The sequence below is a fragment of the Mustela putorius genome, unplaced genomic scaffold (genome assembly GCF_011764305.1).
Source record: "Mustela putorius furo isolate JIRA1106 unplaced genomic scaffold, ASM1176430v1.1 tig00000281_pilon_pilon_pilon, whole genome shotgun sequence".
NCBI lineage: Eukaryota > Metazoa > Chordata > Mammalia > Carnivora > Mustelidae > Mustela > Mustela putorius.
In genome coordinates, this window is record NW_025421343.1 from 31705634 (window position 1) to 31731876 (window position 26243).

The following is a 26243-nucleotide window of genomic DNA, read 5'->3' on the forward strand; positions in this document are numbered from 1 at the left end:
CTTTCCAGGTGGTTTTCCCTGGCCTTGGTTTGTTGTGCGAGCACACACAAACACACACACAAAATCTGAGTGGGACCCTGTGTACATCCTTGCAGTTCCCTGTGGCTCTCTCTTCTCTGGTCCTGTGCCCTGAGACCTCGAGTTGCCTTGGCCTTCCTAGACTCCCAGCTCCATGGGCTCAACTCAGGGAGACTACTGGTTCCTTTTGGACTCCCTCTCCATGCAGCATAGTCTGGATAATATCAAAAACTATAGTTCGATGTACTTTGATCTTTTTGTTTGTTTCAGATGGGGGAATAAATCTGGCTCCTGTTACTCCAACTTAGCCCAAAGTGGAAGTCCTAACAGTTTAAAAGGTAAAAATGGATTTTTAAAAATGATTTCTGTTATGCTAGCACTTTGTATTTTTTTCCTGACAAAATACATTTCATAGTTAAATACTTTTGAGATACAGAAAGTTTTAAAAGTGCAGAGAAGAATGTCATAATCTGATTATCCATAATTTAGTATAATTCATTCAAATCTTTATTTAAAAAATCTAACACATTTTTGTGACCTGCTTCTTTCCCTTATGATTATATCATAAGCATGTCTCTATGTCCTTAATGTCTCTCTATAAATATAATCGTATATTCTATGTTTTGCCACCATTATTATAACTTTTCTCCTTTTGTTTGTTTAATATGGCCAGAGATGTAGTTAATTTATTCCTTTTGGTTTTTTGTAGGCTACAATTTTAAAAATATTTTACATTTTCTGTGAAAATAGAGCCAACTGTAAATTTTCTATAGTTTTTTTCTTTCATCAAATGTTTATTTTTCTTGGTAAAGACTATTATAAATAAAGCTATATATTTTCTCTCTGTTGCTTCCTCCATCTGTAATTTAATCTCTTAATAATTTTGACTAAGAATATAAGGAGAAGTTAATTTTTCATTTATGACTCTAGAAGATGGGTGTTTTCCCCCCATCTTCATCATTTCTATGTTATGCATATAGAATTATGCAGACTATCTCTATATAAACTCTATAATTTAACTATTTTGGTTGTGATCTTTGAAAAAATACTTGTCTGTTCTTAATGCATTTATAATCTTGTTAATGAGGAAATAGTTTCTTTCAGAAAAATATGTATGTGAGGGCAGGAGAGATACTTCTCATATTCTGGACATTATTCTGTAGAATCAAAGTTAAACAATAAATAAGAGATTGCAAGTATATCAGCATACTTTTTGACATTTCTTTCTGGACTCATTTCACATTCTAATTGTTCCTTATCAGCTGACCTAGTTTTAGTAGAGAGAACCAGCTTGTAAATAAGGAACTGGAGGGGTAGACAGAGTTCTGGTTCAGGTTCTGCCACCACACTGGACCTTGGATTCCTTGGACCAGACAATCTAGTTCCTTCCAAAATTACGATAATTCTGTCTTCACCTAAACTATGCTAAGCCTCCCTGCTGGACCATAAATAGCATTACAGCCATTGGCAGCAGCAACCAGAACCAGGATTCATCCTTCCATTCATTTACTTCACGAAGGTTCATTGAGCACCTACTCTCCCTGCCAGACCTCTGTGCTAGGCAACTGAGAAACTAAAAAGATCACACTTTGCTCAGTCAAGAAACTTGCTATTTAAAAAGCAAGGCAGCTAGGTGAACAAGTGAGTGTAAGACAGAGTGGTGAGTGCCTATGATTGGGAGTGGTCAGGGAAGGCTTCCCAGAGGAGACAGTTCTGAGAGAAGGGAGGAACAAGAATGAGGCCGGTGAGTGAAGGACACTGGTTTGAAACAGCAGATATAGGATTACAAGGCCTAGTATGAAAAGAGAGCAAGGTATACATTCTTTCTTGGATCTTGAGAAATTTGTTAGAACAGCTGGAACTCTGAGATATGGAGAGAAGGGAAGCAGAACTGATGAGTCTAACTTTGGACAAGCTGAGTTTGGGGTGTTAGTGGAGAGAAAATTCAAGGATGTCTGTCATCAGGCAGTTGTACACAAGAGCTGAGAGATCTGGTTAGAGATACAGAAGAGAGTCATCAGCATGAAGAGGTCACTGTAGCCACAGGAGTGGATGAGATCACTGAGGAGGAATGGGTGGAGTAGCATTACTGTAGTTCACAGAAGGAGCTATGGATTAGCTTCAAGGAATTCATAGAGTGGGTACAAAATTTTGTAAAAATTTCCATCATATTTCCTTTAAATGTCACCTTGGTATAAAATAAATTTTATTTATTTTTTAAAAAATGCAGGATTTGTGTGTGTGTGTGTGTGTGTGTGTGTGTTTTGTTTTGTTTTTAAGATTTTACCTATTTATTTGAGAGAGAGCATGAATGGGAGAAATGGGGAAAAGAGGCAGAGGGAGAAGCAGACTCCTTGCTGAGCAGGGAGCCCAATGTGGGGACTGGTCGCAGGACCCTGAGATCACGACAAGAGCCAAAGGTAGGCGGTTAACCGACCGAGCCACGCAGGGGCCCCTAAATAAATTGTAAATGTCTAATTCTGTTCTTGTGCACTCATCATTATGGCTTGATAGTCTAGAAATATTTTTGGTTTTCAGAAATAAAAGAGAGCATACTCTGTCATTACTATTATTCACATATTCCTTCATTTACTCTGGGCCCCTACTAAGCTAAAAGATGCCAAAGCAAAGGACTAAAGCTAAGTTAATGAATTCAACCTTTAGTCTTACTAATATCAATTAACACAAAAACTTTTTCTGCAAAGGACCAGATAGGAAATATTTTTGGTTTTGCAGGTCATAAGGTTCCTGGTACAATTCAACTCTGTGTATGAAGCCAACCACATTATGTATTATCACACATAAACTAAAGAGGAGGACTGTGTTACAGTAAGATTTTATTTAAAAAACATGTGGTGGTTTTTTTTTTTTTCTTCTAAAAGAAGTCTTCATTTGCAAAGGTTGAAACTTTTCCAGAACTTGCATTTGTACTCACACAAAACCTGGTCATGAAGCTTTTTACCAGGTTATTGATAATGTTGGAATGAGTTTATAACTTAGCACAATGGAAGACATTTAAAAACACTGCCTCTTTAAATGTTCTTTTGTTCTCCAGAAAACCTGACCACTCCCCCCACCCCATTATTTTGAAGTAGTTCACGAAAGAACTTCAGGCTCTGTCATTTTATTTCAATTTGCAACTGGATGAAACAACTACTCTCTATCGCACCCAGCGTCTGGGTTTTGTTTGTAGTAGGAATGCTGATTTGATCAACGATGAATTCTTATGTTGTGAAAAGCATTTTCTGTCAATCTAAATTTGGACTAGAAGAAAAATCAGGTACCAGATAGAGCGCTTATGATGGGAAGCAACACATCCAGTTCTGTCGCCTAGAGAAGTAAGCCCCACCACTCATGATCTCAACCACTGTGTACACACTGACATGGCAGTAGCTCAAAGAGGAGAACACAACTCTGAAAGAAATCTTGTCAACTTCATTGGAAATGGGGTTCTGAAGAACTGCCTTTCTAGGTGGCTTTGTCAAGAAACAGAAGAGGGATACGAAATTCTTTCTTGGTCTTCCAGAGAAGAGGTGCTGAGGAACATAACTGAAAATGGGCATAAGTACTGTTTTTATTTCTCTGTTTCTTAAGAGAAAAGAATCCTTGGGGAATTTACTAATGTTTGGGTTACTCATAGTTATTTCTTATTTTGCCAATGAATGAGACAAATCTTTTGATTTAAGGCTCTGTAATCAATATTCTGAATGCTACTAAGAGTCTATTTGCTGCGTGGGCTAAGCTGCCATTTTGGAAGAGGAGTGGAGAACCAGGTAACGACACAGGTCTTCTAATGCTGGAGGAAGTACTTCTGCAGGCCAGAATAAAGTGAAAAAGCCTTGTCAAGTTCTCTGCATACAGAAATCTTAAGACACATGAAAGTGGCCTTCAAAAGGTTCAGACAATATTATTATTAAAATATAGATTTATAATCCGTTTCTTGCCCATACAGATAGTGTCAGCGATGTAAACCAGCCAAAGATGACTTCATTGTCTTGAGGACAAAGGAACTGATGTGACATAATTTTGAGTAAAAGATCTTTGAGAATTCTGGTGCTGTCTGACACAGTCTCCCTAGATAACTTAATTTAATAGTCAAAGGATTTTAGCACTTGTTGCCACGAGAATGAAAGTCTAAATTGATTTGGCTGTCAAAGTTGATAAGCATATTGCTATGTAAAAAAAAAATCTCTATGTAACCTCAACATTTTATTCAAGTCAAATAGCAGTCTTCTCATGGAAATTCATTTTTAGGCAGACTTATAATTTACTTTTTCTTTCATTTATAAAATGAAGGGATTTATTTCAATTTTTCCCCAGGAATCTGCCATTAATTTTGCATCAAAGTTTGATTAAATATCGTGGATTAATCAAATGTGTTTTATTACCACTACCCATTAGAGTCTGAAAGTGAAAGAAGTAAAATTTAAAAGGACATCATCACCTAGGACAAAGAGAACGGAAGAGAGACAATGCAAACAAAAGGTTAAAAAGGAAAACACTCCTGGAAGCCAGGAAGTTCCTCAGACTGCAGAAGAAGAGCTTCCAACTTAAGTAGCTAGGAGTGCTGACACCAATAAGAAGCCTGAGAGGCTTTGCAAAGAGGGTTATCCCTATATAAACTATCAAAATCAAAGTCTCCAAAATAATGAAAAAACTGTATGCCCATTTTGAGTTCATGTACTTCAACCCATCGTCTGAAGAGGACTCTCATAAGATTCTTACAGGGATCCATGACAGAAAGTAAGAACGTTAAGAGAATGTACCCTGCAGACAAAATTCAAAAAATTTTAGAATCAGGTCCTTCTGGATCCTCTGATTAATCATATTAGCTGTCAGGGAGTGATAAGCCTCCAACTATTTAACCACTAGTGGCAAGAGATGAGTCTGGAGCCCGGGTCCCCTGACTCCCACGGCAGCACCTTCCCCTTGGGCGCACTGCCCCGCCATGAGCGCAGGGGAACACCTGCGCCATCAGATACGTGGGAAGCAGCGCAGAGGAGCAGTCCTCATACCTGATCCTGGGTACTGGAAGACGTTCTGCTGCATCTGAGGATTGATTCCAGTGCCAAACTGTCCTCCCATGTTTCCCGTCATGCCTCTGTTGACCATGCTGTTGCGGTTGGCCAAGGCTGACTCGGGATTTGCGGCCAGTTGTGAAAATGGGCTGGTTGAAGCAGGTGGGGTTCCTGGATTTGTACCGTAGTTGGGTGGGTAGGGAAATTGCTGCGGAGCACCCTGAGGAAGACGGGGGTTCCCCATTTGAACTGGCAGTCCAGATGAGGGAGGGAGGTTGTTCCCAAAGCTTTGTTGCCTCATGAGCATGGCTCTTTGCTGCTGTATTAGCTGCCTCTGCCGGTGCTGCTGGCTGTACAACTCCCGCTGGCGCTGTGCCAACATCTGGGCATTCAGGGGGGGCTGCAAAAGAGAAAACCAATCCTCATTTATGAATACTGTTATCACCATCCCCTACTTTGGGAAGCTTACAGGATAAAGCCTAGTAGCTTGGGGCAACAAAACACGCAGCAATTATCACTATGACTTCAAACATGTCTGAGGTGACGTGGTTAGGAGGCTTTTTTTTCTTTTCCTTTCCCCCCAAATTTTCTGTTTCTTAGTTCTTCTCTTTTCTCACTGAGATCATTTATTCCACTTTACTTAAATGAATAAAATGTGATTAGAGTTGATTTTAATTTTCTTCATTACACTTTCCTGTATTTTCCAAATTATTTATAATGAGCATGCATTATCTTTACAATTGGAAAAACCTAAGAATACCATTTAAAAAGGAAGAATCAGAAATCTAGGATCCAATGCCAAACAAATTGTTACTTAAAAAGAATAATTAGAAATAAAATAAACAGAACTAGCTTTTTTTTTTTTTAAGATTTATTTTAGAGAAAGAGCATGAGTAGCGGAAGGGGCAGAGGGAAAGGGAGAGAAGCAGACTCCAGACAGGGCCAGACACAAGCCTCGATTCCACAACCCTGAGATCATGACCTGAGTTGGATGCTTAACCAACTGAGCTACCCAGGGGCCAGAACAAGCTATTTTATAACACTGTTGTAAAAAAGACTGCTCCAGGCATCAGAGTATGTGTTTTAATAGCTATAATACTAGGAATGACAAAAGCAACAGTAAAATTAGGGTTAAAATAACTTTTTTGGGTCTAACTCATTAAAGCAACATGGAATTTCAATAAAGCCTTCCTCAGAAGATTTCAATTCAGACTGAGGATCTGATCAAGGCAGATAGCTCCTCTAAAATTAAACTTGCAAACAGATATAGTCCAATCTAGAAGAAACTGTGACATATGACTTTCTAACAGAAATCATCCTTATGTGAATTCCAAAAGTAGGGTCTTCCTTCCTTATAACCTAACTACCCTTGCATGAGCTAATTAGTGAGCTTTTTAAGACAGGGAAACCCAAGTATGGATCCATGAAGATGCCAATATCTGCTGCTTAACAGTAGTTTTTTTTTCTTTTCTTTTCTTTAGAGAGAGAGCAAGCAGGGGAAGAGCACGGGAGAGGGAGAGAGAACCCCTCTCCATGCTGACCATGGAGCCAATGGGGGGGCTCGAGCCCAAGAACCCAAGATCATGACCTACGCTGAAACCAAGAGCTATATGGTTAACTGACTAAGCCACCCAGGTGACCCATGAACATTAGTTTCTGTCTGTAACCCTTTTGATTACAGTTGTCTTCCTGTTTTTGCCCTGAATCCATCTAGGTACACCTTACGGAGGAAAGAAGTTTTGTGTGCATCCTGTCTAAAATTCCTCATCTCTCCAATTTTTGTGTCACCTTGGTTAAGAAAGCATGAAGCAGTTGAAGCAGAAGTACTACGAAGTTAAGTAGGGAGTTGAGTACAGGATAAGACGTAGAAGGCAACCCAGTTCTTTTTATGTTTAAAGTTCCAGTGGCCCTGGGTTCATGTACAAGGCTTGCTAAAATAAATAAAAAACTGAAAATGCTGATGCTCAGATCGAGCAGAGGACACAAAAGGGTAGTTAATATAACTCAGCAATGTGACTGGGTTTTGATCAGGCTTCCAGTACCATCCACACAGTTTCTTATCTAGGGGTCTTATAACTGGCCCTATTCAGGATACCAGTAGGAGTGTTCTACTGATTCATCTGGTATCTAATAGCAACGACAACACCACCACCAAAACCAAACAAAGGACTCTTGCTTTAGATTAAATATCAGTAAGGGGTATCACAAGTTGATTATCAATTCATTCTAGAAGAAAGTTGCACCACTACCTTAAAAGATCATCTCGGACACTCAAGTCGACACTTTAAGAAACAGCCTGGGGTAGAGAATTGCTAACAATGTCTGCTTTTCTCACATTACCTGAGGTGTAATTTGCTGCTGCATGCCTGACCTCATATTGATGCCAACAGGAGCGTTCGCTGCAAACTGGTTCAAGATAGCTTGTCGATTTTGGTGGATCAACTAGAAAAAAATATAACAATGAGATATCATATTTTTACATACAAATACATACTTTGGCCCTTTTAGGGTAACAGAAACTTTTTATTGATTACTAACAAGTTTCAGTATTACAAGTTTAGTAAGATTATTTCCCATGTTTATTTGCCAAAAGGCTGGCAATTCCAAACATTTTATCAAATAGTTCCCACCTACAGAACACTAAATAGGACAGAGCATTTAAAAGCAGAATCCAGGGGCGCCTGAGTGGCTCAGTGGGTTAAAGCCTCTGCCTTCGGCTCAGGTCATGATCCCAGAGTCCTGGGATCGAACCCCGCATCAGGCTCTCTGCTCCTGCTTCCTCCTCTCTCTCTGCCTGCTTCTCTGCCTACTTGTGATCTCTGCCTGTCAAATAAATAAATAAAATCTTAAAAAAAAAATAAAAGCAGAATCCACATATATGTGTACATATGCACATAGGTATATACACATATACATACATATAGCTTACCTTTATTTTTTTATTTTTTTAATTTTTATTTATTTGTTAGAGAGAGAGAAAGCCAGAGTACCAGCAGGGGAAGTAGCAGGCAGAGGGAGAAGGAGGCTCTACGCTGAGCAAGGAGCCCGATGCAGGACTCAATCCCAGGACCCTGGGATCATGACCTGAGCTGAAGGTAGCTGTTCAACCAACTGAGCCACCCAGGTGTCCCTATTTTTTATTTTTTTAAAGTAGGCTCCATGCCTAGCATGGACCCCAATGTGGGGCTTGAACCCACAACCCTGAGATTAAGACCTGAGCTGAGATCAAGAGTCAGATGCTTAAATGACAGAGTCACCCAGGTGCCCCCATAGATCATACTTTCAAAATCATGCTACTACTCAGTTATTTCAGATAAGTACAATAATGGAGAGAAAAGAAATATCAGCCCTACATCTTAAACTACAGTATAAAAGTAAGTATATAATAGGGCACATTTTACAAAAGTCTAGAAGATTAATGGAAAAGTTGAGGTACTTCTTTCTCACTTGGAGGCTGACGGTCAGATGGGTACATATTTGGGGAAATCCAACGTGATTTCATTGCTGGGGAGAATTATGTAAGAAACAAATGGTTTGAGAAAATAGACTATTTATTTAACTAGAAGAAGTAATTACTTTAGACCAGCATTTCCCAAATTGGTGTTCTAAAGAACACTGTTCTGCAGATATTAATAGATGTGCCAGGAAAATAGCATGCTGTGCTGTATTAAGTATTGGAAATGATGGGTTACACAAGGTGAAACAGATTTCTTTACTGCAGTAATTCTATGAGCCTTTAACTGGCCAAAGCACACTGTGAATCTGCCATTAACATTTATCTCCTAGAATAATTTTGTATGGAACACTAGTTTGGAAGATGCTGTCGTATCAGGCTTAGAATTCCAGGTCATAGGCAGGCCTTAACTTCATCAGGTAACAAACAAGCACCCTGGGAATTGATATTTCCTGATAAACAATCTATAGCTTAAAGAATTTCTTGCTCAATCATTTGAGGTGAATAAACTCTTCAGAGGGATAATATAAGTATCAATACTATTTTGTGTGTATATGATGCTTTATAACATAAATTACTAATAAAGATATTAACACTCATATTTTAATATATTTAATATTTTAATACATTTAATATATTTTAATATATGAGATGCAAACTAGAAAGACTGGAGATTTTGTAAGAGAATCCAAATTGCTGTGAACAGTGATTAAATCTCCCATCTCCAAACAGCTCAATTCTTAATTCTGGTTTCATTAATTTTTTTGATTCCCATTAGATCAGAAAACAAAATGTTTGGGGGAAAAGCTCATTTAATATAAATGTAAAAATTAAAGCTTCCAGGCTTTTATGGAATAGGATAGAACATTCAGAATCGTTTAAAAATTAAAGATACGAACATTATGGTTTTAAAAGTCAAAGGGACTCTTGGGGTGCCTAGATGGCTCAGTTGGCTAAGGCCTGGAACACAAACCCTACAGACTGGGGACACCTGAGCAATACCAGAGGACTGGTTCGGTTGCACTGCGGATCCCAGGGTACTGGGATGGACCCTCTGCTCCTCCCCCTACTCCTGCTCACACACCCTCTCTCTATCTCTCAAATAAATAAAATCTTAAAAAAAAAAGATAAAAGTCAAAGGGATTCTTTTTTTTTTTTAAAGATTTTATTTATTTATTTGACAGAGAGAAATCACAAGTAAGCAGAGAGGCAGGCAGAGAGAGAGAGAGAGGGAAGCAGGCTCCCTGCTGAGCAAAGAGCCCGATGCGGGACTCGATCCCAGGACCCTGAGATCATGACCTGAGCTGAAGGCAGCGGCTTAACCCACTGAGCCACCCAGGTGCCCGTCAAAGGGATTCTTAAGTACAAAACTCTACATACTTCTTTAAATTCTACAGACCCCAGACATAAGTTTAAATAAACCATTAATTTTACAAAGATTTAGCAAAAAAATTAAGTGTATGCAAGATAATATATAAAGTTTGAAGGCTACAGAGGTGAGCAAATCTCTGTCCTCTGGGAATTCTGTCGAGTGGCAGAGGCCAATACAGAAGGGTGCCACCTATAAGTGCAACACTTGCATACCCAGAGACACCTACAAGGCGCTCAAGCTTAGAGGAGAGAAGGAAGGCCGGGACCAAGAGCTTGAGCGCGCAATAGGACCTTGAAAGATGAGAATGCGAGATGGCAAGAAGGATGGTCGAGTTAACTTAAGGTAGAAAGTACGGCAACTCTGGAAACAGAAGACAAGGCCATGAGGATAGGGGGAAATACATTAATCTTAGCAATGAAGAGAGGTAACACTACCAGGGGAGTGGGAGTTGGGTTTCCAAACTTACAGCTTTATATATTCTTTGAACTGTGAGATAATGAGAGCATGAAATGGGTGGGGAGGGAGGAAAGATGCTTGAGAAGTAGTAAAAACGAGAAAATTTCAACGAGGAAATAAATTACAACCTTAGAAAATAAATAGTCTATTTTTAGCAGAGGAAGAAATTATTCTAAAGCACATTCTGTTAAAGAGAAATTTATCTATTTCTGCCCCTCCCCTCTCTCTATATACAACCTAATGCTGTATACAGTTGTTTCACTCTGACCTTCCTCTTCACTCTGATTACTAAAATGCTACTCATTATCTAGCAAGCAGGTCAAGTTCTATTCTTTCTAGGAAGTCTTCCCAAAATGATCACCATATCCTTTAACTCCTTGGAAATCTTCACTTTTGGCTGGTGGGAGGAGAGAGGTCAGGAGTCCTCAGAGCTTGGGACATAAATTCAGAAGTCTATAAAGGCCAGGTCAAAAGGCTTGTATTATAAAAGGAAATGTGGAGTTTGCGGCCAGTGGAACAGTACAAACTCAGCCTACACACAAAACACACACACATACACACACATCTCCCACACCCCTACACACACACACATTCAGAGTTCAGGCTGGCTGACATTTTGTCTGTCTGCATGGATTTCTTTTTTTCAATGCCTTATCAAGAAATCCTTCTATAGGAAACTTAAAAGATGATTATCTAGCCTAGACGGTCTCAAACAGGAATAATTCTGCCCCACAAGAGAAATTTAGCAATGTCTGAAGACACTTTTAGCTACACAACTTGGGGAAAGGTTGCTATTGGCATCTAAGGTGAAGGTCAGGGATGCTGTTAGACATTCTTTTTTTTATTTTTATTTTTATTTTATTTATTTATATTTTTTTTGTTGTTAGACATTCTTAAATGAACAGGAAAGCCCCCAAAACTAGAATTATCTGCCCTAAAATGTCAATAGTGCCAAGAATGAAAACCCTGATTTAGCCACATGTAAATTCTTGACAAGGGTTTTTTATTTTTTAAGATTTATTTATTTATTTATTTATTTATTAGAGAAGGAACATGCGTGGAGAGAGAGGGTGAGAGAATGTGAAGCAAACTTTGTGCTGAGTGCAGAGCCCCAGCAGGGCTTGATCCCATGACCGCAAGATCATGACCTGAGCCAAACCAAGATCCAATGCTTAACTGACTGAGCCACCCAGGTGCCCCAATAGGGGGTTTCTTTTGAAGAAGCTATTCTTGGGGTGCCTGGGTGGCTTAGTGGGTTAAGCCTCCGCTCGGCTCAGGTCATGATCCCAGGGTTCTGGGATCGAGCCCCACATCTGGCTCTCTGGTCAGCAGGGAGCCTGCTTCCCCCCCACTCTCTACCTGCCTCTCTGCCTACTTGTGATCTCTGTCAAATAAATAAATTAGCTCTTTAAAAAAAAAAGAAGAAGAAGCTATTCTTCTATCAGGCAGTTTTCATGGCCAGAATTCTAGAGATGAAATTAGCTTCCCTCTGCTTTCAGCCTTTTGGTCTTTCTGGTCACTTCTATTTTCTCTAATATATAAAAAATAATCAATAGTGGTTCTTCTACCAGATCCATACATTTTCTCCAATACTCTAACACATAACACATGTGGACTTGACTTGTTTGAGATGGCTAAGTATATCACATTTCTTTATGTGTCTCCAATGTTACTCCCTTTTCACAGTATTCTTTTCTTGAGAGTATGAAGACCCTGGCTGGAGAAGAAGAATAGAAAACTAGAACAGAATAATCACATCTTTTATGAGCCAATCTTACATAATTTTCTACAAGCAGCAGGTCTACCCATTTTTGCTGTTATCCTTTTCTCAAAATAGAACTTTAGGAATTCTTTATTCTTATCATGGATATATTTCTTGAGACTTGGCTTATTTGACATGTGAGCAGACACTATATCTAAAGGCTTCATTATAACTTTGTATTCCTAATCACTAGCTCCCTCCTTCATTTTTGCTGTTCCTTAAAAGTTTTAGCCAATGAATCTCTACTAGTTTCCTAGGGTGTTTTTCCTTCCCCTCTCCCCCAACTGGGGATTATTCAAAACTGTATAATCAAATGTAAAATTGTAGACTCTTTTTACTCCTTGTGTACCACATTCCCGTCAATGAGATATACTTATAGTCAAGAAATATGTTTTTAAACTGATCTTAAAAATCCATTAAAAGAAAGAAACTATGATGTAGTCCTGAGTTTGTACCTTTCTTTTTTCAGATCATCAGGCACTGTCCTAAATTCCTATGAGATGCTTTATATGTCCTGTGTGTGGGAATGAGAGAACATGAACAGCGAGTAAAGAGATGGTATTAGTCTAGCGAGGTGGGTATATTATGAACACCATGTTATGAATCTGATGTATTCTGGACACTAATTCTTTGTCACTTACACAGTGTTGAAAATATCTTCCCTGAGCCTACATTTAACCTTGTTTATGGTGTCTTTTATCTTACAAGTTTTAAATTTTAACGCAAACATCAAACTTTTCCCTTATGCCTTTTAGGGGCCACATAAATCTCATATTCACATTTAGATCATTAAAATACCTAGAATTTATTTTTATGTATGGTATGAGATTAAGGAATATAATTTTTTCTCCTCAAGGACAGTCCAATGTATTAGCATTTATTATACAGGCCATCTCATCTTACTGACACTGTGCTAAGATCTTTATTATATTTACTATCTCACTCATTCAATCCACAGACCACCTACGAGGTAGACAAATTATTTACTGTATTTCTTTTATGGATATAATCAGAAATCAGAGGCTTTAAAAGGGTAAATAATTTGTCAAGCCACCTAAGTTAGAACTAGGACTTGAAATTAGAGATCTTATAACATTATAAAATATTGCCTTTCTAATATAATTTAGTTCCTTATTTCTCTTCTTTCCTGAATTTGTAACATTCTAGGAAATTGCTTTAAATACTTTAAAGAGGGCACCTGGGTGGCTCAGTGGGTTGGGCCTCTGTCTTTGGCTCAGGTCGTGACCTAAGGGTCCTGGGATTGAGCCCTGGGCTCTCTGATCAGTGGGAAGAGCTTGCTTCCCCCCTCTCTCTGCCTGCCTCTCTGCCTACTTGTGATCTCTCTCTGTCAAGTAAGTAAGTAAATAAATACTTTAAAGAAAATCCAAAGCAATATCATCCACAGATGATTAAGAAAATACAAAAAGGTTAAGAAGAAAAAGCAACAATCTATAGCCCTGGTCCTGCTTCTCAAAGACAATACTTTTTTTTTAAGTGGGTTCCACACCCAGTATGCAGCCCAACACAGGGTTTGAACTCATGACCGTGAGATCAAGACCTGAGCTGAGATTAAGAGTAGGATACTTAACTGACTGAGCCACCCAGGCACACCCCCTGCCCTGGAGACAATACTTTTAACGATTTGCTTTTTTGGTTCTTGATGCTTACTTATCTCTGTATTTGCTGCTTAGACAATTTTAAATATTTATGGCACTATACCCACTCATCACCTGTAAGGAGAGAGAAGACTGAACGCACCCAGCTCCCCAGGATCCCCAAATTATCCTTTCCTCCATTCTCCTAATGCAATAACATCAGTAAGCTTCAATCACTCCAACTTCAAACAACATAAATTTCATTTTCTGTTTCAATAATCATAACAGTATCTCTTGATGCTCTACTTTATAAATTAAGCTACATATTTCTCTTTATTAATTTAATAATATATGATGCTCATCCTAAATATTTCTTACCACAAAAAATAGAAGCAAATTGCTTTTAAATAGTGAGTTTCAAGAGTACTTTGTTACGAGCCAGCTGTCTTTAACTGAAAGAAAGTCTCCTTTACCTTATCTTTGCCGACCAAGGATGATGTTTTGAGTTTTTCACAAAGGTTGTGGGAACACTTCGACCTGATACCTTTATTCTAGCCCGAGGGCAGTGTCAATGCAGCACGAGTTAGCAGAAGCCTTCTCAGAGTGCTCCCTGCAGACTCACCTGCTGTTGGCCCTGCAAGCGCTGCTGAAGCTGGAGCCGCAGCTGGTTGGGCGCGGCCGGAGGTCTGTTCAGCGGCTGCCGGGGCTGCATGCCCATGCCGGGTGAGAAGGCGCCTCGGGGAGGCGTCACTTGGACAGGCATAGTCCCCAGCGAAGGTTTTTGCCTGACCATGCCTTGGAAAGGGGTAGAGAGATTGGCAGTAGGTGAAGGAGATGAATAAGGCTGGGAATAAAGGTTAGGTCTTTCTTCCATCATCAAAGGTGGTGTTGCTTGTTGTGGTGGAAATCTCTCTGATAAGACATCTAATCCACCTCCCTGTTGGAAAATAAGCCAGAACATTTCACAAATAAATTACTGCCTATATGACATGCTTCTCTATATAATCTTGGATCTGAGAATACGTTATCTCTAGAAAGTTTTATTATAAAATATTATGCTGAATTCATGAAGGTCTCTAGGAGTTTGCTATCTAAGGGAATCACTTATGAAATTTCCTTCTGAAATGGAATAACAGATCAACTGAGATGTTTAAAAATCTCAAAAAAGAGACAAAAACATGGTTAAAACACAGGCTAAAATCAATGGAATGAAGCCAAAAGGTTTGAAAAGAATCACACTGCAAAGCCTAAGAGTCAACAAACATTACATTTAGTAGCTTACCATGAGAAGTATTATTATAGGAGGGATTAAGTTAGGCATTTTTCTATCCCAAATAGAGAATTCATGCTTTCTTTCCTCTTAGTTGAAAAAAAAAATTCATAGCTGGCCTAAAAGAATGCCATAACTATGGCTTTTAAAATTGATAACTATTATTCATTGTAAAAATATAATTTAAATTATGACCTGGTGTGCTTGAGTGTGTGTGTGTGTGCACGTGCACAAATGTGTATGTAACTGAAAGGAAAGTTTTATGAAATACAACTTCCACTTTTTCTTATATTCTACTACTTTAAAAATGTTGGTCATGAAACACTAAGTTGATTTTTTAACCTCACCATGTGAAAAATGCCCAAAGGTGGACTATCATGGGATGTGCAGGTTGATGTCTAGCAAGAATAAAGGATAAATTAAGTCCTAGGATAAGAAGTCATTATATAAATCTGGATTCTCTTCTAGGGGGAGCCTCTAAGATTCTGGTCCATAGTGAAAGGCTAAGACTTTCTGATTCTAACTATTTCTAATTATTATGACTTTTTTTTGTTTTAAAAACCTCATTATTTAGGTATATTTTGATAACTTTCACAAGAATAAGTTATAAAACTACTTAAACACAGTGAGACCAATATTGACAAATCTTGCTTAAAAATAATTTTCTAGCTTCTCAGGATTGTATTGTTTAAATAATGCCAGTTTTAATGAATACCTGGACGAGTTTGTCAATTCCCAGAGCTCTATCTAGTTCAGCTAGCTCAGTTTCATCTTTGCCGCTGAGGAAGGACACGAGCTGTTCAAGAAGAGCCTTCTCATCATTTCTTCCTTCTACTGTTGTTGGTGGACAGAGCAGCTCATCTAATTGTGAACTAATACACTGGCTAATAGAATCAAAAGATAAAAGAGTTTAAGACTCACATAGCAAATAAGTATTCAATCTCAATAACATAAACATAGATATATACATATATATGTATGAGATACACACAAATATGCAAATCTTGTTCTAGAAAATTCTGTGGAGACGCTTTTTCAACCAATTATCACACAATGAAATGTTCTATACTTATGTGTAGAAATTTATAAATGTTCTGTATGAAGCTTGAATATATTCTCACTGTTTTGTCAGTCACTGAAATTTGCTTCCATATTCTTGCTCTTTGCTTATAGAAATAGCTTGAAAAATTAACTAAACATAGTTAAGAAAGGGAAAAGAATTCTTCATGAAAGTCGAAAATAAAAATCAATAAAAATCTCAGGGAAAAAAATCATCTAGCCTACAGCAAGATTTATTCTATATATACTTAAGTTTCAAAGACGATCAAATTATATTGATTTAATCATAAAATAACATGATTACCATTTACAAAAGAAATCAAACTAGGAAAATGAAACATTCTCAGTGTTAAGCAACAAAAAAACCTGTTGATTACATGGAGGAAATACACAGTCTAATCCTCCTGATACCAACAGATGCAAAAAACTCAGAAATATATGGAAAATAATATTAATAGTACAAACATAATTATAAGGAATCCTCTCTAGGGAAGGTAAATGGGAATACAGTTCATAGTTAAAGCTCTAAACCACACTCAACACTGTCTAGTCACCCTTTGGTTGCTATGCATGAGATGTACTCTAATGTTTTGGAATGGAGCTACTCATGTCAATTAAGAAATTAAATTCTAATCAAGATGGGACACTGAGTAGATGCAAAAAGTACTTTCTTTTCTTAATATCATCTTGCTCCAAAGAGAAACACCGGACAAAATAATTATACAACTAAAAGCTCAAAAGCTTTTATAATAATTGTTACACTGAGCTCAATTCATCTACAGATCTCAGAAATTTTACAGTAATCAATCAAAGCAAAGCAAGAGATGAAAAGAAAACAACTGCTGGATACTATATCAATCTTTCAGTAATTATAATACATACTAGCCTTGCAGTCACACAGTAAATAAATCTGTTTAATGTGGGGTCTTCCTCTATACCCCCCTCTTTTTAAAAAAAAAAAAAAAGATTTTATTTATTTATTTGAGAAAGAGAGAGCATGAGAGGGGAGAGGGTCAGAGGGAGAAGCAGACTCCCTGTGAAGCTGGGAGCCTGATGCGGGACTCAATCCCAGGACACCGGGACCAGGACCTAAGCTGAAGGCAGTTGCTTAACGAACTGAGCCACCCAGGCACCCATCTATCCCCCTTTCTTTTGTCTACTACTATCTCACAAAATAAAATGAAGACTGGAATCCAGTCTGGGAAATAGTTCTTTGTTGTAGAAGTTGGTATCTGATATTTTATAAGGTAGGAAATGTATTACTCACTCTTCTGGCTTATTCTGATTTACAGGAGTCACTGTATTATTTGCCCATGGAATCTGGTCACCTGTTCCTGGCTGTCCAAACTGGTTATCAATTGCTTCCAATTCCAGCTCTGGTAACCCTGATTACAGAAGAAAAGGTAAGAAGTCAGTATCACAAAAATACATAAACAGTATTTTTCAGAAACAATATATTGTATGGAAGAATGAGATATCCCCTATAAAATATTATTTCAGTGGTACACTGGCCCATTTTTCAGAAACTTAAACTGTCTAGAATGTGGCCACATAATAACCAGTGAGAAAGTAAGAAAAAGTTCTCTGAACCAAAGAAAATCTGATGTAAAAAAAAGTTCGCACGTAAGTTGATGTTATCATAGGGAGACTCACTCAGAACTTTGTGAGAATTTAAAAAAAAAATTTTATGTTTTAGATCTTATTTTTAAGTAATCTCTATACCCAATGTGAGGTTTGAACTCATAACCCTGAGATCAAGCGGTGCATGTTCCACCAATGGAGCCAGCCAGGCGCCTCCCGAAATTATTTCTTTTTAAAGATAATTATAACAATTTTGGCTACTGCTTTTTCAGTCTAGAGGACATTAGGATCTGCTACAGGTGGGGATAGAGATGTTATCATGACACGAGAGCAGCAAATACAAGATAAAATTCTTTTGTTCTGTATCAGGCAGGAACAAAAACTAAAGGGCACAGCAGTCTGGGGCCATTCTGAAAATGGACAAAGCTTTGCAACTGTTAACTGAGAACCTGGCTATATAACAGTGTAAAAACCCATGATTACGATGATGACAAATGAAGAGACAGATTTAGTTATGTTTTATAATGGAAGAAAATACTATATGCATTCTAGAAGGTTTTTGTTTAGACATTTTTTTGGGAAACCTGATTATTTCTATACTCTTTAGACTAGAAAAAATTGTAAATAATCTGAATTCCAGAAATGTAGGGACTGATTAAGGAACCATGGTATAGATATTTATAATGTGCCATTAAATGAAAAAGAAAAAAAGTCCATAAGCCAAGATATTATGTTCAGAATAATTCTAGTTTTATAAATTATTTTGTGTGTATTAGTAGGAAAAAGTTATGAAAGGGTATGTATATCTTTGGTTGCTTTTTGATTGTAAGATTAAGGATGACTTTTCTTTTTTTTGACTTTGACCTTTTTTAATGTTTATAATGGTTATCTGTAATTTCTGAAAATGGATATATATTAATTAATTATTGTTATAGGCTGAAATGTATTCCCCCAAAATTCATATGTTAAAGCTCTAACTCTGAGTAGCACAGAATGGGACTGTATTTGGAGACAGGGTGTTCAGAGATGTGATTAAGTTAAAATAGGGCCATTAAGGTGCGCTCTGATTCAACAGGACTGGTGTTCTTATAAGAACAGGGGATTAGGACACAGACAACACAGACAAAGGGCTGACCATGATGCCACAGTAAGGAGATGGCCATCCACAAGACCGTGAGAGGCTTCAGAAGAAACCAAACCTGCCAACCCCTTCAGCTTGGACTTCTAGCTTCCAGAACTATGAGAAAATGAATTTCTGTTGTTTAAACCACCTGGTCTGTGGTATTTATAATGGCAGTCCTCGCAAACTAATGTAATTTTTTAAAAAACAACTAGAAATGGCTTGGAATTTAGATTTATTTATTTATTTATTTTATTGAGAGAGAGAGAGAGCATGCATGTGAGCACAGAGGGCAGAGAAGGAAAGGGAAAGAGAGAGAATCTTAAGCAGGTTCTGTACCCACCACAGAACCTGACATGGGGCTTGATCCCATGACTCTGAGATCATGACCTGAGCTAAAACCAAGAGTAGGACATTTAACTGACTCAGCCACCCAGATGCCCCACCTTGGAGTTATGTTTTCTTTCTAATGAATGGAGAATAAGTAGATTTAGGAATGCCTGAGAAAAAACGTGTTTAATGGTAGATATTGATCATTATTAACTACAGAGAACATGTTAGGCTCACTTTTATGTGAAATATCCTCAACATTTATTATGAGTGAAGTATAGGATTCTAAGTAAGCACATTCATTTCTAAATCCAAATAATTAGAGCTTTTGGTTAAATTTGTCTTCTCTGTCGTGACAAATGATAGAAAAATCAAACTCTGTAGGATTCCCAAAACAGAGCAAACAAAACCCAACAAACAACACTAACCACAAATGATGATGGGAAAATAATCACTTAATTCCTATCATTATTTAAAACAGGAAGTTGGTCAAATAAGTTGACCCATTGCTCTACTCCAAACATTAATTCTTTAGTCCTATTCTATTTCAGAAATCTAACCTAGTTAAAATTAATTATATTTAAGAGTTAAAGCAAATTTATAAGGCTGTCTACCATTAATACTGACTATATGATATCTTATTTGACTCCGTAACAGGATACAGTATCTCATTTTACTAGGGGAAAATATTAAGAAAATACACTGGACAAAATTGGACAAAAAGAAGTTAGTTTTTATTCTATTTTTAAAAAAGATTTTATTTATTTATTTGACAGAGAGAGACATAGCGGTAGAGGAAACATAAGCAGAAGAAGGTTGGAGAGGGAGAAGCAGGCTTCCTGTCGAGTAGGGAGCCAGATGCGGGGCTCTGACCCAAGCCCAAGATGCACATTTAATGACTGAGCCACCCACGTGCCCCCAGAGAAGTTAGTTTTTATTCTAAAAGTCAGGCCAGCCTTTTAAGATTTCTTTTAGAAATTTATTTCTACTAAAAATTCAAGGATTTATCGGAATGTTCTAAGAAATACACATTATCTTCTCTTAGGGGAATAAACCGACGATATTTGGCCATGTTTGTGCCCTATCTCAAAAGTAAGTATGTATATATGCAACACAAGACAGGCATGATAATTTGTAAAGGGAAGCACTGATGTCTCTCCCAGTCCCTGTGATGGAGAAGGGAAGCTGAAGTGAGTAGAAAACAAGCGCTTAGGGATCCCTAATCAAGCTATTAATGTTTCTTATCATCTTTGCAAAGGGCTCAACGTCGTATTTTCTCCATTTAAAATCTGCTTAGGGGCTCCTGGGTGGCACAGCTGGCATCTAGATTCTGGCATAGGTCATGATGATCTCAGGGTCATGAGATGGAGCCCCCTGTGGGCTCTGCATTCAGCACGGAGTCTGCTTGAGATTCTCTCTCCCTCTCCTCTGCCCCTCCCCTGTGCGTGCGCTCTCTCTCTCTCTCTCAAATAAATAAATAAGTCTTTTTAAAAATCTGGCTAAAAGGAAAACTTTATATCTCCATTAGCCAAAACAAAGTCACATTACTAAAAAATCCAACCATTTCTACACACAGTAGAAAGCACTGTCTAACCATTAGAGTGGCTTTTGCACATTCTACTCCACTAACAGACAATTCACTACCTAGTGATTCTGATGTTCAGCTACTTTCTTCAGGTGTTGGTTAAGAGGTTTCTGGCTCAGTTTTGTGTTACCTTTGGCTGTATGCAAATGCAAATGCAAATGCAAATGCAATGCACAGCAGTTAGAGTGTTTTATTTTTCTAAACATGATATAGACAAAGAATGAACTTATTGAATGAAAAAAAAAACCTCCTATAAATCACAAGACACAAAAGGAAAAACCCAACAGATAAATGGTTAGAGAATATGAACGGGTCACATGCAATCACTGAAAAATGATCTACCTAATTAAAAAAAAAAAACCTCACAGATTAAAACTTAAAAAACCCAAACCATCAGGTTGGCAAAGATAAGAAAGAATATAATTCAATGTCTTAGAAAGGATGTGTAGAAGAACATTATCCATTTGAGTGTAAAGTGGCACTATATCTAAGAAGGCTATTTGGCAAAATCCATCTATCCTTTGACCAAGCAATTCTATTTAGAACTTTTATTTCAGATATATTTTCATATGTGATAAGTTATCTCTACATATAGGTAATCATCACAGCTCTATAGTAGCAAAAGATACCTACCAAGAGGCACAACACACTAAGAAAAGAGAAATTAAAATGGATTTTTTAAGTATTGAAAATGCTTTATGTTGAACCTCATTATTTTTAGAGTTATGCAACTATTTTAATGGCCTACAAATAAATGAGATTGAGCTTTTAAAAATAATCAGCTCAGGGTGTGTATGTTCCCCAAACATAAAATCATCCCCTTCACAAGATCATTCACCTACTCCAGTGATATTCTCAAAGTTCAAATATTTTTGGAATTCTAGATCTATCTAGAACAGTATACAGGTCCCTCAAGAAAATATATCTTCTCACAGTTAAGATCTAATTTAGGTCTAGATTTAAAAAAAGAAGCATTATTCTTTTTGGATCAACAAATTTGACTCCAAATAACCGTAGAAAAGTATCAGAAGTCAAATCCGCCCTCAGAGGATAAGGATTTGAAGACTGTCAAAAAGACAGCACAGGTTTTGAAGGTACTACTGCCACAGAGGTACACTATACATATTTTGATCAACAACACCCTCCTATTGTCTCTTGATGGGCTCTGGTGGTACATTTCTAAAAAAAATTATTTAAATCACGTGGTCACACTACATGGGTGTGTGGTATGCGTATCAACAGGATGTTTTGAAACTAGGCAGACTGAGATTTAAATCCTGATTCTGCACGTACTAAGTGGAAAACTTCAGGCAAATTTTTGTGTGTATTTTTTTTTTCTTTTCATTCTCTGGTCCTTCATTTTCTCATATGTAAGGGAATTTTCTGGCTCAATGTGGCAGATTTATCCCTTCTATTTTACTTTACCTCTAAATAACCTCTGAAAGAACAACAGAAATAAAAAGGGAAAAATAAATCTCCATCTGAAGGAAAGGCAAAAGAAGTATTATGGTAGCTGACTCAAACGATGAAGAGTTTCTGAAAGATGAAACAAAGGGCACAAACCAATGGTAAAACTTCAACAAAACTAAAAAATCCACAAGACAAAAAGAAGATTCTCCAAGAAGGGGAGTTTCCCCAAAAGAAGCCCAGAACTTGAAGCTCAGTGGTCACTGGAGCGGGTCCAGGGACAGCTGCAGCCAGCCCCGCCCCAAGAGCGGAGGACTCTGGCTTCTGCCCCTGGGAATTAAGGAGTAGGAGCATGACGTGAAGTGGGAGTTCTGCCCAGGGAATCTCCCAGTGTGTGCTTAGGCTGATGAGGATTTCCCCACCACCAAGCCCCACTCTCACAACAGCAACATAGAAACAGGCCTTCTATACATCAGAACATACATCTGCTGCCAGAGCAGAAGGCTTTCTCACTTTAGCTAAAGACACACTCTAGCTGTGAAGATTGTTCACTCTGGGCCTTGGTCAGTGTATATGGACAGACAGCACAAATCCACCAAACACACAAGGAAAGTCAATGGTAGGAAAAGGAGAGAGCAAATTTAACAAAGAAAGTAACTTTGGAGGAAAAAAATATTCTTAGAGAAAATGGACAAGGCCTAGAGTAGGTATGATAAATTTACTGCCACACAGATTACAAGGTTTATCATACCCATAGAAGGTAATGGATTCCTATGAGAAGAAAAATAATTTCTAGATATTAGAAACATGATAGCTACAATTAAAAGAACTCAACAGATGGAACTGAAAAGCAGAATGAATATGGCTAAAGATTCAGTTTTGATCTGGAAAATGTGGCCCAGAGATTCTCTTGAAATACAGTGCAAAAGGGCAAAAGGAAAAGAAAAGGCAAGAGAAAAGATGAGTGCCATGGCAGAAAGACCCAGAAGTTCTAACTGGTGTACCTCAGGTGGTGAAATAGGATGGTGACTAAACTCTGTTCTACTCTAGGCATTTGCACTTGATATGGTTCAGCTTAAGACTGAAGACTAAAGAAAGATGTCTGATTTTCCCAGGTGGGCACAAGGTTAAGATATGAATCAGCCACCCAGCGAAGGACTCTGGTTCTAGGAAAAGGTAGTGATGGCAAGCTAGATAGAGGAGCCAGGGAATTAGAGGCTACTCTCTTCTTTACTGGATAGGTTATCGTATTTTTGTCCCCAGATTCTTTTTCCTCCTCTAATCCTTTATGCTCTTTTCCTTTATTCTGCCCAACTTACTTCCTTAGCCTTATACCTCCTGAAAGCTTATTTTTTCCCCCTCATCTATATGGAATTCCATACTGTCTGCATCTATCATCCTCGCCCTCCTTTATCTCAGGATCTTCCCCTTCTATGCTTTTGGCCTTTGCCAACACTATAGCACAAGGTTTAACAGATTCTGGCCTATTTATATACCTTTATACATGGAGCTATATTCAGGGGAGGAAATCTCAGAGAGAAGAAAGAGCTATTTGCCTCAGGACAGACTATGAAGGAAAAACACTCTGTTTTCACAGACCTGTGCAGCCAGAAAACACTTTCTTCTTTTATTACGTTTACTTTTTATCAAGTTAATATATGTACATAATTTTTAAAGTCAAGGCCAAAAGGTCCATTAGGAATAAAAGCAGATTTAAGCCTTAATTCTTCTAATCTTTTGGTTACTTCCGTTTTAACAGAGGCAGCCATTCTCAACTGGGGTTTTTTTTGGCATTTGCCTATTTATTTCTAAATACACATATGCTGCTATTCCTTGATGTCTCAATTTCAGATTACTGACTTCCCGTTGTGATAGATGAGGTCTTAATTCTCCCATACCTACCACCTCCCATGTTTCCAATTCCCTATCACAGTTTTTTTTATAACATAAAAAGTTAATACTTAGTTTCTTATGATTATGCAATATTACTCATTGCAAAATTACACTGTGCACTATGTTCAAACCTCCTCTCTTGTACTATGCTTTCTTTATCTGGAATTAACAAATGTCTTATTTTTTTCATCTGCTTGATTTTCTAGGGGAATCTTTCAGATGCTTCAACATTGTTGACATAAACCTATCAGTAATCTTTTCAATAAACTCAAAAGAGATATATCTCATTTCTCCCCTAGAACTTTCTTTCCAGAAGATTCAGATTCCAATCTGTATTGGTTGTTCCCCAATCTTATTGATCAGCTATCATTCCTGGACTTCCTTTCAGATCCTTTCCCCTGGAACTTATATCTTTCTCTTTTTTGGTTTTCTCCCTCTTTTGTTGAAGTACATTTCCTAAGGGCCTTCACTAGAAAAGGTGACTATCCCATACAAATATCTGAGCCATTTTAGATCTGAAAATGGTTTTTTCCATCTTCACAACTACTGGAAATTTGGATGGCTAATTATATATATATATATATATATATATATATATATATAAAATTATGTAAATTATAGGTTAGAAATTACTCTAACAGATATTTCTAAAATAAATTTGACTGAGGTCTAATTTATATATAATTTTTTCATTTTTTTTTTAAGATTTTTATTTATTTATTTGACAGAGAGAGAGAGAGGGATCACAAGCAGGCAGAGAGGCAGGCAGAGAGAGAGGGGGAAGAATGCTCCTCGCCGAGCAGAGAGCCCAATGCGGGGCTCAATCCCAGGACCCTGAGATCATGACCTGAGCCGAAGGCAGAGGCCTAACCCACTGAGCCACCCAGGTGTCCCAAATTTATATATAATATTATGCACCCATTTTAAGTGTACAGTTTAATAAATTTTGACAAAGATATGAACCCATAACCTTCCATCTCAATAAAGAAAATAGAGTATTTCTGTCATGTCTAAAAGTTCTTCAAGCTCCTTTGCTGTTGATTTTCTCTGCCTCAACCCAACACTGTCAACCAACGATCCGGACTTTTCTCACTCAGCTTGTTTTTGAAAATAATTCATGTCATGTACCACTAGTTTCTTCCTTTTCACTGCTGAGCAATATCTCATTTTATAAATGTACCATTTCTTTGTTGATGGACATTTAGACTATTTCCAGTCTGAGGCTATCATGAATAAAGCTTTAGGGACATTTGTGGTCAAGTTCTTTTGATGAGCACATACTTTCATTTCTCTGTTGTTACACACCTATGAGATGGATTGTTGGGTCACATGGTAATATATGTTTCATTTGATGAGAAACTGCTGAACAATTTTACCATTTTCTACATATTGAAAAGCAATGCCAAAGTTCAAGGTGCTTCACACCTTTGACATCATGGTTTGCTACTGTCAATTCTGAAAATCTGAGGTATTTTAATGCATGTATAGTAGAACTGCATTATAGTTTTAATATGCATTTCCTTGATGATTAAATGATATTGGTCATCTTTTCATGCACTTATTGGCTATTTTCAATCTTCATTTATGAGGTGTCTTTTAAAATCCTTTGCTTATTTTTTTTAGACTGGGCTGTTTCTTCTATTATTAGCATTCTGCACTAACGTACTACATTTGTTAGAATTCCAGAGCTAATAGTGACACATGTTCATTAACTAAAATGTATAGCTTACAGGGTTCACTTTTCATGTTGTACATTCTACAGGGTTTGACAAATGTATGGCAACATGTACCCATCATTACAGTATCATACAGAACAATTTTACTGCTCTAAAAATCCCTCATGCTCTACCCCTTCATCCTTCCCCCTGGTAACCACGAACAACAAATCCCTGTCAATCACTGATCTTTTTATTGTCCCCACAGTTTTGCCTTTTCCAGAATGCTTTATAGTTGGAATCATACAGTACATAGGCTTTTCAGATTGGCTTCTTTCACTCAGCAATATGCACTTAAAGTTTCTCCCTGTCTTTTCATGGCTTGAAAGCTTCCAAGTTTGGGTAATTATGACTCATTGCATGCAATTCACATCTTTTCTCTGAAAGCTTTTAGAATCTTTCTCTCTGGTATGTTCCATAATTACATCATGATAAGTTTTGGTATAGGTCTTTTTCATATGTTATGTGTTGGATACCTGTTCAGCCACTGCAATCTGAAGAATTATGTCCTTTGGTTTTAGAACATTCTCAATTTTTTTCTTTGAAAACATCATCTCTTCCCTTTTTATCCTCTTCTCACTGCTTGTTTGATTGATTCTTATCAATCA

At 37.5% G+C, this 26243-nt stretch overlaps 1 protein-coding gene across 4 annotated transcripts in view; it reads right to left on the reverse strand.

Annotated features, from left to right (window-relative positions):
• The window catches only part of NCOA1 (nuclear receptor coactivator 1), a 100749-nt gene that overhangs the window by 18857 nt on the left and 55649 nt on the right, over positions 1-26243 (reverse strand). For all 4 annotated transcript variants that reach the window (XM_004745923.3, XM_004745924.3, XM_004745927.3 and 1 more), the window contains 5 exons: positions 17272-17389; positions 15661-15829; positions 14298-14612; positions 7377-7478; positions 5034-5436 (listed from right to left, as the gene is read on the reverse strand). In XM_004745923.3, coding sequence (XP_004745980.1) covers positions 5034-5436; positions 7377-7478; positions 14298-14612; positions 15661-15829; positions 17272-17389 — 1107 coding nt within the window. The remainder of the gene's footprint in view (positions 1-5033; positions 5437-7376; positions 7479-14297; positions 14613-15660; positions 15830-17271; positions 17390-26243) is intronic.